Genomic DNA, 13,408 nt, shown 5'->3' with positions numbered 1-13,408 from the left:
CCCGTTAACAATTATTATTATTATTATTTTTTTGCATAAAGTTTATTTTTGTTATTAAGACTTTACTAAAATTACTAAAATATCCTCAACTAACGGGTGCTAACGGGTTGACCCAAAGTGACCCGTTATTTAACGGGTTGTTAACGAGCTCACCCGTTAGCGACCCAATCCATTAAGCATCCACCCAAATACAAATATTAATGGGTTGGGTCGGGTCGGGTTAACGGGTTGGGTCCAAAATGCCAGGCCTAGTTCAGAGCATACAACTAACTAGAACACTAAAGGAAATAATATAAAATTAAATGAACAAAGGAGTGGGTCCTACACTGAGAATACTCGAAGATGCCGATGTGGAAATGCCTGGATGCCGAGATTGTATGCCTCGATTCTATGTCCTGAAGGGGGTGCAAAACAAACATGAGTGGACCAAGTTGATATATATATATAGTAAAACAATTATCAATGTACTAACTCCCAGCTTTTATGAAAACACATATATAATGATAAACATAGGTTTTCCGAAACCTAGCATGCCATGCAATGTCTCAAATCATAACTTGTAAATATAATAATCACTAGTGAATGTCTTATAACCCCCAAGCCCCATGTCGGCTCCCCATCCCTATGCTAATAGCAAGAGGAAACATACTCCAGGCCTTATGCCAACACCAAACCGTCGCCTGGGAGGAACCGGAATCTATCCCTAAGTCTCGTAGTGGAAATGGCCACTAGGTAAGTATAAAACCATTGAACATATATATATTAAAAAGAAAATTCATAATATAAAGTCATCCATCATCTATACTAGAAAGAGGTGTTTAAAACATGTTCTAAATATCATAACGTCATCCATCAGATAATCTATAAGAATACAGGTTATAGGAAAAATAGTAGTAATTCAATCTAGCCTTAGTAAGCATGTTATCTCACAAAACATTTCATAAAACGTAATCATCAAATCATGTTTTTCATGTATGCATTTCTACTATTAAAACATGCATTTTTAGAAAGGGTCCACTCATAGTACTTCGCCTTCGAAAAGCCATGCAAACTACTGGAGACAAAACGCCATAATAATTGCTCCTAATCACATAAATGGTAAATTTAGTCAAACGATTGAATTTTGGAAAACGGACGTCGTAAACGAGTTTAGGACGTCGAAATTAGCCTAGAAGGGGTTCTGGACGAAAACCTGAAAAGTCTACCCTAAAGTCAACGTTGACCGTTGACCGGTCAAAGTCAAAGTCAACAGGTCAGGTCAAACCTGGTTTAGGGTTAGGGTTGAACAGATTAGGCCCTAAGGGTTTAGGGTTAATAGGTTTAGGGAAGTGGGCTTAAGGCCTGCCCCAACCAAAAGGGTTTTGGGTTTGAAAATAAAAATAAATAAAAAATAAATAAAAGGAAACTGAGTTGGGTCTTAAAGGGTTTGGGCTTAGTGATCTGGCCCAAAGGCCTAGGTTTGGATTTCAGACTTGGGCTTGGGTAAATGGTTGGGTAACCCGGCCCAAAGGCCAAGGTTGAGGGTGGTTTTCAGGCCACCCTTTGGCCAGTTTGGTGGTTGATTTTCCAAGGCTCATAACTTATTCGTTACTCATCCAAATCAAGTGATCCAAACATGAAAGTTGTAGTACTCGATGAGATGAAGATATTTATACCCTGCAAGCTAGCCAACTCGCTATGGTTTGACTGAAAATTGCCTCGAAAGGGGTGGTGCTCACCGAAAACCTGAGGAAAGCTCCCCGAGCTGTTTTCATGTCTAACCCTTCACCAAAAACCATATTTTAACAACCACTAAATCTTCTAGACTAATAGGAAGGAAGATTGAAGGGTTTTTTCAACTTACCTCATTGGAAATCTTGTGCACCGTGATTGTGCACAGTGCCAAGAAGAGAGAGAGTGAGCTTGGAGAGGTGCGGGAGAGAAGGGAGGATTCGAGTGATGGTGATGGTGTGAAAGTGGTGAAGGCTTCCTGTGTGTATGTCTGTAAACGTGTGTGTGTTGTTTTCAAAGAGGAGGGGGACATCGCAGAGAAGGGAGATAGTTTCGGGGGAGAGAAAGAGAGAAGAGATAAAAGTGAAGTAGAGATATGAGTCCACGAGGAAGGGGGAAACCGGGGACACAAAACAGGGGTGGGCCCCTTGGGCACACCTTTTTAAGACCCGAAAACAATTTTACAAAGGAAAATATCCCCCAAACTTAGTGAAAATACAAAAATACCCTAAAAAGAATTTCGTACTGAAATTTAAAATAATTTGCTATACTGAAAAGCTCAAAGATAGGAAGAAGAATATATGTATACGTAAAGAAGAAATCAAGTCAGAATGGTTGCATCAAAGAGAATATGTCACACCGTTGCGAGTAGTTTGCCAAATCCTCTTTCATGCCTCCAAGTTCTTACTTTCTTCCCCATTAGTGTAAAGGTAGAAACATATTTTAATAAGATATAAAGTTGAAAACATATATTGAAGTAAGGTCAAAAGTAAGTACGCAAAACACGATAACGTCAATATATATATGTAATAACATATATATAAAAAAACTTCGTGCTGAACTTAAAACTGAAAACGGAGATACTTCCCCCAAAACATTTGTAACGACAAAAACAAATAACTAAAGTAAAGGAAGTTAAAATGCTTGTACTGAAAACCAAAACTGAAAATGAGAATGGGTCTCGCCCAAGAATTTGTAACCTCACGTACTCCGAGAACAAATGTGTCTTTGGGTCGAATCCTAAGAATAACAATTCTATAACAACTGCTGAAGACGGATATTCCTACCTACTTGCCTAACGAACCTAACGAATAAGCCATCGATATCATAGTCAACTGATCGCGATATCGACCACCCATTTGTTGTCTCGTTAAGAAAATAATGATTTCCTGAGGGTGCACAATCTCACACATCAAAAATTTGATCCTTCGAATACAAGTTTGCAATACTCCTTTGCCAACCAGTGTTACATGTAGCAACTTTCGTACCATGTCGCAAAAAGTCCCGTACTCAAACTGAACAAAACAGAAACTATTGTCGTCATAAAACTCTATCCAGCACCAAGCATTCTATCCTCCTCAGTTCTTCCAAATGTGACCAACTACTCCAGTGTTTCACCAGTAAAGAACCCTTTTGAAAACTGTATTTTGGGATTTAAAAGAAGTGGCTACCATGTTAGTAGTAGACCCAAAAACTCGAGCCAAGCAAGCAGAAAACGATAAGTCACCTTCTTCAACAAGCAGTATCTCTTGGGAACTGTTGTAGTGCTCAATCCACCTCTCCATTTTTGCTTAGTTGTAGATTTCTAGTCAACCAAGGTCAATGTTTATGGAAAGATGAAGGACTCTCAAGTGATTAACCTAAAAATAAAAGAGAGTACACACCTTTTGAGAGAAGTGTAAAGATTATCCGATACTCGCCTCGACCATGCTGTAATGCTATCCCAGAGTGTTCGACAACCACGTACTCATAAAAAAAAAAGAGTCCTGGAGTGAAGCAGTGAAATGATGCGTTGAGACAAACATATAACGTTGGAAAAGAACCGATGTGATGCTTATGAATTATAGTAAGATGGAGATACAATCTGCTGACCTTTTATATAAAAGACAACTCAAACCTCACGCCCATGTGCTCGCGAACCGATGGATCCTGGTGCGAGGTAGTGGAAAGCTACGTTAAGGGGAACATATAACATCATCGAAAAGGTCTACCAGAGTACGATATGATGGTTATGAATTGTAGCAAGATAATGAGTGGTGACTATTCAATTCAACATGAAGATAATGATGCAATCAGATGATCACTTGCACTACAATCTTCATCAATCTCTTACCAAAAGACGACTTAACTTCACACCTACATGGCACTGTTTCTAGTAAGTCTAGTAAGCTTGTGAAAAGATTATGCTCCTAACATCCTGTCCAAATTGAAAAGAATTGGGCGCTTACTTCCGTCAAATCGATCGATCGTGAATTCCTCACTGATTGAGTGAAAAACCATGTCGAGAAGGCTGAAAGAACACTTAGGAATTTTAAGGTCAAAACAAGTCCATTAGAATATAGAGTACAAGATATTAGGATTTGAACTAGAAACCATGCTGAGAACAAACATTTTTTTTCCCGGTGTATTGTTTCAGCATGATCCAGTTTACATTGAGAAATAAACAAGTGAAGGAAGGTGAAGATGTAGAAATAAGAGTCACTGTCTATGATTATTTGGTTAATCATCACAGTAAGACCGACTATTTTCTTAGCCAAAAGAAAACATGTATAAGCTCAAGAATAGTTAAGAACTGTTAATAAGATTTGACGAGGCCAAAGACATTTCTTAATTCCCAATACTTTGTGAGAGCTGATTCAAAGTTCAAAAACATATAACCTCTGAATCAACAGAATAACGAATTAGAAAGATACAAAACAACTTGTATATGCATGTAGTTGCATGATTGGCTATCTTAAGTGCATGTAGTGGCATGATTGGCTATCTTAAGGTGATGTCCTTGAGCAAACCAAAGCTCAATGAGTCCAGAGAAGTTCAAAGTAAAGCTTGATCTTCATGTAATGATGAATATGGTGGAATCTCAAGCCATTACACTGAAAATTTACAAGGTTGAACAATTAATGGACAAGAGCATTGGTCAGTTGGGCTACAAGTAAGAGGCTAAATTCACCTATACCAAAATGTATGTGGACAATGAGCTAGGGTTTACCGTCGAGTACGAGACCCAGGTGAAATTCAAGAAGTTTGTTTATCCAAACAAGACTAGATCTTCATCATCCAAGTCCAACTACAACAACAATAAGAATCGTAACCCCTTTTGGAAAATTGATGAGAATATTGTCTGCTACTGAGGAGTTTCCCAAGAAAAGTAATTAATGTAAACGAAGTCAACACTCGAAGGATTTGGTGTGAAGCTAACGGTCAAAGGTTAAGGAACTTGACTTCGTCGTTGGGGTAAGCAAGAAGGTTATCAATAGGACAATCGCCGAGAATTTGTTCTAAAGATCCACATGAATTTCTTCAGTGGTAATGAGTCTGAGAATGTTGATTTGATCCCACTAACTACAACTTACTAAGCTTCGTAACAACTAGCACTTACTAGCTTCCTCAGTACACATTTTAAAAGTTTCGAGTAATTTCCAAAGAGATACAACTCTGCTTGCCATTCCTAGGGAGTGCATGTCACAGAGTACCACACCACTTCAGATCTTCCAAATTCAAACCACTTAGGTTTTTCTGTTTTCCCAACGCTCATATGTAGATCTGACTCCACCCGCAATTCCTAGGGAACACATGTTGCGGAGCATCGATCTGATGTTGAAAGTCGTCCGACAATCCACTTCATCACTACTGAGGCACAATCCTGACACAAATTCTTGTATTTCAACCAGAATGTGACAATTCAAATAGAGAAAGGTTCACACAACTGCGTCGAATGGCACCAAATCCAGAAGTCCTGACATCCAAACGATGTCAAAATCGACACATTACGAGAATAAAAGATAATCCTAAGTATGCTCTGAATAAACCACACTTTGATACCAATCTGACACGCCCCGATCTAATATTCCCCTAATACTAGGATAGGCACGTCCTGGTTGACACCCGAGGGTGACGAAAACAATTTATTGAGTGCAAAAACTGAAAATAAGGGATAGATAAGACTTAGAAATATAAAAGAATAATGAATATGCATTTAAAGAATGTGTTCAGACTATACAACTAACTAGAACACTAAAGGAAATAATATAAAATTAAATGAACAAAGGAGTGGGTCCTACACCGAGAGGACTCAAAGATGCTGATGCGGAAGTGCCTGGATGCCGAGATTGTATGCCTCGATTCTAAGTCCTAAAAAGGGCGCAAAACAAACATAAGTAGACCAAGTTGATATATATATATATATAGTAAAACAATTATCAACGTACTAACTCCCAGGTTTTATGAAAACACATATATAATGATAAACATAGGTTTTTCGAAACCTAGCATACCATGCAATGTCTCAAATCATAACTTGTATATATAATAATCACTAGTGAATGTCTGATAACCCCCAGGCCCCATGCCGACTCCTCGTCTCTGAGCAGACAGTTAGAGGAAAATACACTTCAGGCCTCATGCCAGCTCCCCGTCCCTATGCTAATAGCTAGAGAAAACACACTCCAGGCCTTATGCCAACACCAAACCGTCGCCCGGGACGAACTGGAATCTATCCCCACGTCCTGTAGCTGAAAGGACCACTAGGTAAGTACAAAACCATTGAACATATATATATTGAAAAGCAACTTCATAGTATAAAGTCATCCATCATCTATACTATAAAGAGGTATTCGAAACATGTTCTAAATATCATATCATCATCCATCAGATATTCTATAAGAATACGGGTTATAATAAAATAGTAGTAATTCAATCTAGCCTCAGTTAGCATGTTATCTCACAAAACATTTCATAAAACGTAATCATCAAATCATGCTTTTCATGTATTCATTTCTACTTTTAAAACATGCATTTTTAAAAAGGGTCCACTCACAGTACTTCGCCGTCGAAAAGCAGTGTAAACTACCGGAGACAGACGCCACAATAATTGCCCCTAATCACATAAATGGTACATTTTGTCAAACTCTACTCAAACGATTGGATTTTGAAAAATTGATTTCATAAACGAGTTCAGGACGTCGAAATTAGCCTAGAAGGGGTCCTGGACTAAAACCCAAAAAGTCAACCCTAAAGTCAACGTTGGCCGTTGACTGGTCAAAGTCAAAGTCAACGGGTCGGGTCAAACCTGGTTTAGGGTTAGGGTTGGACAGATTGGGCCCTAAGGGTATATGGTTAATAGGTTTAGGGATGTGGGCTTAAGGCCCGGCCCAACCAAAAGAGTTTTGGGTTTGAAAATAAAAATAAACAAAAATTAAATAAAAGGAAACTGGGTTGGGTCTTAAAGGGTTTGGGCTTAGTGATCTGGCCCAAAGGCTTGGGTTTGGATTTCAGACTTGGGCTTGGGTAAATGGGTTGGGTAACCTGGCCCAAAGGCCTGGGTTGAGGGTGGTTTTTTGGCCACCCTTTGGCCGGTTTGGTGGTTGATTTTCCAAGGCTCATAACTTATTCGTTACTTATCGAAATCAAGTGATCCAAACATGAAAGTTATAGTACTCAACGAGATGAAAAGATTGATACCCTGCACGCTGGCCAACTCGGTGTGGTTTTACCGGAAATTACCTCTAAAGGGGCGGTGCTCGTTGGAAAATTGGGGAAAGAAGATCGAAAGGTGTTTTCACCAAAAACCAAAAACCATATTTTAACAACCATTAAGCCTTCTAGACCACTAGGAAGGAAGATCGAAGGGTGTTTTCAATTTACCTTGTCGGAGATCACGTGCACTGTGGCTGTGCACAATGCCAAAAAGAGTGAAGGTGAGCTTGGAAGGGCGCGGGAGAGAAGAGAGGATTCGAGTGATGGTGATGGTGTGAAAGTGGTGAAGGCTGCCTGTGTGTATGTCTGTAAACGTGTGTGTGTTATTTTCAAAGAGGAGGGGGACATCGTAGAGAAGGGAGAGAGTTTCGGGGGAGAGATAGAAGAGACAAAAGTGAGGGAGAGAGATGAGTCCACGAGGAAGGGGAAACCGGGGACACAAAACAGGGGCGGGCCCCTTGGGCACACTATTTAAGACCCTAAAACCATTTTACAAAGGAAAATATCCCCCAAACTCTGTGAAAATACAAAAATACCCTTTTTTGACATTTGGATAGAGCAATAAAAAGATATCGTTATGTTATTGTTATGTTGTCTATAGATAATTAATATGTCGTCATTATTAAAACTTTATCATTTATGCAACCAAATGTAGATTATTCCAACTAATTGCCAAAAAAATATTCTGTTGCAATTTTGTTTCTTTCAAGTGTTCGGCGCTCAAACTCTAACCTAGTAGTCCACCCATACTAAGTCTAGTAATATAAACTCACATATATTACTCTACTAAGAGATTCTAAGCCAAAATCTAGTAGAAGAAAAGAAATGCAATTCACAATAAGTCTTTGATAACTTTAAAATCTAAAGAAATATGGATTCAAAAGATTAGAAAAATATCCTCGACTTTGAGAGGGGAAAAGGGCACCAATGAATTACACCAACTAAAAATAGGGTAAATTACATAGTAGCCCCTCAAGTTTGAGGTCTATTACAACTCCATACAATATCTTTAAATCATTTCATTTTAGACCTCAAGTACTATTTTATTTCAAAATAATACATCCGTTACATTTTCTATCTATTGATCCATTAAGCATTGACGTGGCTGCCAAATGTGTGCCACGTGGCAAATTTTTTATTTTTATTTTTTTTAGAAAAAACCTAAATCTTTAACAACAAAAAATAAAATAAAAAAATAAAAAAAATAAAAAAAACTTAGAAAACGTAGAAAACCCAGATCCTATCACCTTGCCGAAACCCCATCCCCTTTATAATCTTCCCCATCCGTCGTCCCTCCTTGCAACCCAAATCCAAAACCACTCCCATCCATCCTCCACATCCTCCTCCACACCCATACTCCACCTCCTCTACGCACCCATCTTCCCATCTCCCTCTCTACTACCGAGCCCAACTTGCAACCTAGAAAAAAAAAAAAAAAATTCCCCCACCTAACTCCTCTTCCCTGCAACCCACCATTTTCTTCTCCCTCTAGTCTTCCCCAAACCCACTGTGCACCCATCCTCCACCTTCTCCTCTGCACCCACTACCTGCAACCTAGAAAAGAAAAAAAAAAAAAACCCATCTCCCTTTCCTTGCAACCCAGATCCCGTTTTCCCCAATGGGTGTGGATTTAAGGAGTGGAGTGTGTAAATGAGGGAAGAGGGTAAGTGCGGAGGGTAGGTGCGAAGATGGGTGCGGAGGATGGGTGCGGTGGGTTTGGGGAAGATGGGAGGGGGAAGAAAGGGGTGGGTTGCAAGGAAAGGGGGTCGGGGAAGATGAAGATGGGTTTTTTTTTCCTTCTTCTTCTTCTTCTTCTTCTTCTTCTGGGTTGTAGGTGGGTGGGGGATGGAGGGAAGGAAGACGAAGTGGGGGTTGCGTGGAGATGTTTTAGCTTTTGTTTTTGTTTTTCTTTTAATATTTATTTAGAAGATTCAGGTTTAAAAAAAAATAAAAAATTGTTTTTTTGCCACATGGCACACATTTGGCAGCCATATGGCACAAATGTGGCAGCCAAGTCAGCGCTTAACGGATTAATGGATGGAAAATGTAACGGAGGTATTATTTTGAAATAAAGTAGTACGTGAGGTATGAAAGTGAAATATTTTAAAGATGTTGTATGAGGTTGTAATAAACCTCAAACCTAAGAGGCTACTATGTAATTTACCCCTAAAAATATGTAATGAAAGGAAGTCGAGAGGATATTTTAGTTCCCACCAATGAAGTAGATCACCAACATATATAAAAAATTCGATTTTAGTTTTCTTTCTTTGTATGTAGGTGATCTGCTTCATTAAGAAGAGAAGAAAGGGCACATGAGTGACTTGAGAAAATTCTGGCAGAGAGGGAACTTGATTAGCCACGGTGGAATAAATGGTAGGTAAAGCTATACCACATCATCAATTATCAGAACACTTGACAAAAAAACTAACGGAAGTATGAAAGTGAAAGAAAAATCAAACTTCAGTGATGAAAGTGAAAGAAAAATCAAACTTCAGTTATGAAAGTGAGACAAAAAAAGTCACTATAGAACAGTGTGATTTCTGCAAAACTTGAAGATAGTAAAATGAGTAAAATGAAAATTGTCGTAGGCATAATTTACTGAATAATTATGGAGGTCAGAAAGAGAGAGAGGGTGCATCATAGAGGGAGAAGAGATAGATGTGTAATTGTGGGTGTGTTATATTCCACTCTATTGTGCCTTTATTTATAATAGTAGGATAGGTAAAATCCTTACCCTTTTAGGATTACAACTTTAATAGGAATTAGACTACTAAAGGGAATATAAAAGATATCCCTAGATACACTAGGATTTACACAATCACATTCCTAATCTAATAGGACTACAACATTCCCCCTTGAGTGTGTAAATACTCAAGTGAATGGCGCATCAGGTCTTCAGCGATGAAGTAAGTACATTTGATGAAGTCGTCGGCACAATGAGCGAATGCGAGTCTCAAATCAACAGAAGAATGCATAAAAAGTAAAACTCACAAAACCTCGCTATGGTAAAACCCAATGTGGGAGAAAACCCATAGACTAAGGAGAAAAGTGAGAAGTTGCATTAAGTCAAAACTATACGTCTTTTGGGCGCAAGTAGAAGAGCTCACAAGGGTATGATCAGCCCAGGATAGGTGCCTCGTTAAAATCTAGTTAGGTAGAAAAAACCCAGTGGGAAAAATGCTCATAATCGTAGGGAAAAAGAGTACATTAAGATTAAGTGAGTATACTTCTAGATACTCCCCCTGAGTTTGACATAACTTCCAAATGAGAACTACAGGCATTGCATATGATAGTTAGACATACCAATTCCTCGGACAAGCTTCTGGAAGGTTGACTTCGACATTGACGTCGTATAAAGGTCGGCAAGGTTGTCTGGGATTGGCTTGCATGACTTCAATATCCTGATGCTTTGATGATGTATAAGTAGACGCAATATGTCTTGGCGTTGACTTTGTTGATGTACCATGTCTTGGTCGGGTGGAAACATGCGGCATACTTTTCATGAATCGTCGTTGGGACTCAACGATGGATGAAAACACTGCAAGTACTTCAAACATGCTCAATAAGAACTCCTAACCATGTCTCACTTGTGGCGTAATGAAGTGAGGTGTTGTGATACTGCTCTCTCTTTTTTGTAGTCATTTTGCGAATTGAAAGTTCCTCATATGTTTGAATTTTTTGCATCGTGGTAAAAGAAAAAAACTATAGAAATTAGTCTAGCATCTGTTTCAGCTCTTATACTTCTACAGTTCTGCTTTGAGTCAACATATCCTTAATTCTATTTTCAAGTGAAGGACACTTGGAAAAAACTTTTCTCAACTCGTATCATAACACGTGGTGCATCTATCCACCCCAACCCAACCTACCCCCTCCCACAAGGTCACAGCCGACCCCAAAGTTCAAGGCTGGCTATGTCCTTTGAACTTACAGCAGGCTACAGAATGAAACTACAAGACGAAGTGCATGAAAAGAAAAACTAACTAAATGGAAGAAAGTGAGAATAAAAGACGTATCCAAACTGGTCCCCAACCATCCCTCCTCAGTCCTCGTTTAAAGGGTCTGAAACAAGGAAGAAAAACATTTCGAGCAGCTTCGTCTTCCCAAACTAAGCCATTCCACCAATTTGAGTCTCTTTCGATGATGAGATTACTTGTTTGAGCACTGCCAGAATTGTAGCTTGTTGCGTGCTGGACATCTCGATATAGTGATTTCCTGTAGAATAGGAAAGGGCAAGGTAAATCATGTATTCTCAACAACTGTGGTAGTTTGCTTAAATGCAACTCCATGTGATTTCTTTTCACGTTCATCAGACAGGAACAGTTTTCCTCTCCCAAAGAAAAGAAGAACAGTCTTCCTACATCCCTCAAAGTATTGCTTTTCTCTTTAATGTATCAGACGATAGAATAAATTTAGCAAATATAGGATAACTAGAAACACCTAAGATTTATATTGACTTGACATAACTTTTGTCTATAGTCAATTGTGATTTCTCTATCTCTGTAGAGAAATGACGGCTTCTTTGATTAATAATATAGCACACAGTACTTTTGCAAACCCTAGAACTAAACTCTCTTTCCTCTTGGTTGTCTCTATTTTTCTCTCTAGCTTTTCAACCCTTGTCGCACTCTATTTATAAGTATAGGGTGCAGTTTACATGCCTATTTTCTGATTAGGTTTCCTATTCTATATTGGATAGGAAAGTACACTTTCTTTCCTATTCCAATTGTGTCTCTAGGATTCCTAATCTAATTGTACAAGAAAACTTAATTCTTTCCCAATCCTTTTAGGGCAAGAATTTGCGCACCTTTGCTTTTCTAATACAATCCTAAACAAAATAGAACACTGACGTTGACGAGGCAATTCCTAACAAGTATCTCATGAATTATTCTTCTCTTTTTTTTTATGATGTTTCATGGTGAAGATGGTTCAAAGAAGAAAAAACAGAAGAAGAAAAAGGATCCAAATGTACCGAGAAGAGCAATGTTTGGTTTCATGTTCTTCTCAAATATGGAGAGAGATGTGGGTTTTTTAATTTCTATCTATTGGTTCTAACTTTTGGTTCAAGTTAGTATTGATGTTTCGAAGAAAATTATTGACCTAATTTGTGTTGACCGCAGAATGTAAAGAGAGAGAACCATGGAATTGCGTTTACTGATGTGGGGAGAGTACTTGGAGAGAAATGGAAAAAGATGTCTGGTATGTGTGATTCTACTAAATTACATCTTGTGTGCTTCCACAACATGACGAATTTCTGCGAATTATAACTTAATTAATGTCATGTTTTCCATTTTGCAGCGGAGGAAAAGGAGCCATATGAAGCAAAGGCTCGTCAAGATAAAAACGCTACAAGGATGAAATTAGTGGCTACAAGAACCCCCAACCCATGAACAGATTCACAAGGAGTGTAGATGGGACGAATTTCTTGTTGAACCAGATGATGAATCTTCTTCATCTCCACCAATGATGAATTTCCTATTGAACCAGATGATCAATTCACAAGACTGCAAATTCATGCACACAAATAGACGCACACGTGTGAGAACCAAGAACAAACATAAGCAAAGGAGAATTTTCTGAGGTTATCTGCAATTGGAAATAAAGTTTTGACGTAGTTCACAGTAGTCAAACTATTTTTTGCTAGTTACACTTTTAAGGAAAGCAAGGGGAGTTCTCATTACATAGGATGGAGAATCAATAGAATGGATCTCTTCCCCTTATTGTTGACTCGGAACGAATGCTTGCATGTGTCATATTTTTTCTTTTTCAAAACATTCATGTGACATTGACACACCATATCTTGTAAATTGAAAATATGTCATTACAATAGCAATGTGCATAAAATTCGGAAGATAACGGCTAAAATCCCTAGACAACAGAGATATGGAAAATCAAGAAAGATGGTACAAAATTTTGGTTTCATGTATCATTTGTAACATCTCTATCTAATAGAGATGTGGCCCACATGTGTTGGTGGGTCTTACCTTTATTAGAGAGATGGTACAAATAGATGGTAAATATGAATCTGGATCTTCTTTGTGAGGATCCTGGAGATCTGTGAATCGTGTCCGTTCATCGTACATCATGCGGTCAGAAATCATTATAAATATTTTTATTTAAAATTAAACACAAATAGTACCCGATAAAAACTGACCCACGATATACGATGAATGGACACGATTTATGGATCCCCAAGATCCTCTCCAAAAGGATCCGGAGAGGATCC

The 13,408-nt window shown here is 38.5% G+C and overlaps 1 protein-coding gene across 1 annotated transcript in view; it reads left to right on the top strand.

The window, feature by feature from the left end:
• Nucleotides 1-12,635, top strand: part of LOC103440723 (uncharacterized) — a 53,176-nt gene extending 40,541 nt beyond the window's left edge. The window contains exon 5 of the mRNA XM_029097340.2: nt 12,481-12,635. Within this exon, the coding sequence (XP_028953173.1) occupies nt 12,481-12,572 (92 nt within the window). The 3' untranslated portion in view covers nt 12,573-12,635. The remainder of the gene's footprint in view (nt 1-12,480) is intronic.
• The last annotated feature ends 773 nt before the right edge of the window (nt 12,636-13,408 follow it).

The sequence above is a fragment of the Malus domestica genome, chromosome 17 (genome assembly GCF_042453785.1).
Source record: "Malus domestica chromosome 17, GDT2T_hap1".
Classification (NCBI taxonomy): domain Eukaryota; kingdom Viridiplantae; phylum Streptophyta; class Magnoliopsida; order Rosales; family Rosaceae; genus Malus; species Malus domestica.
This window is presented reverse-complemented; position numbering and strand designations above follow the sequence as displayed.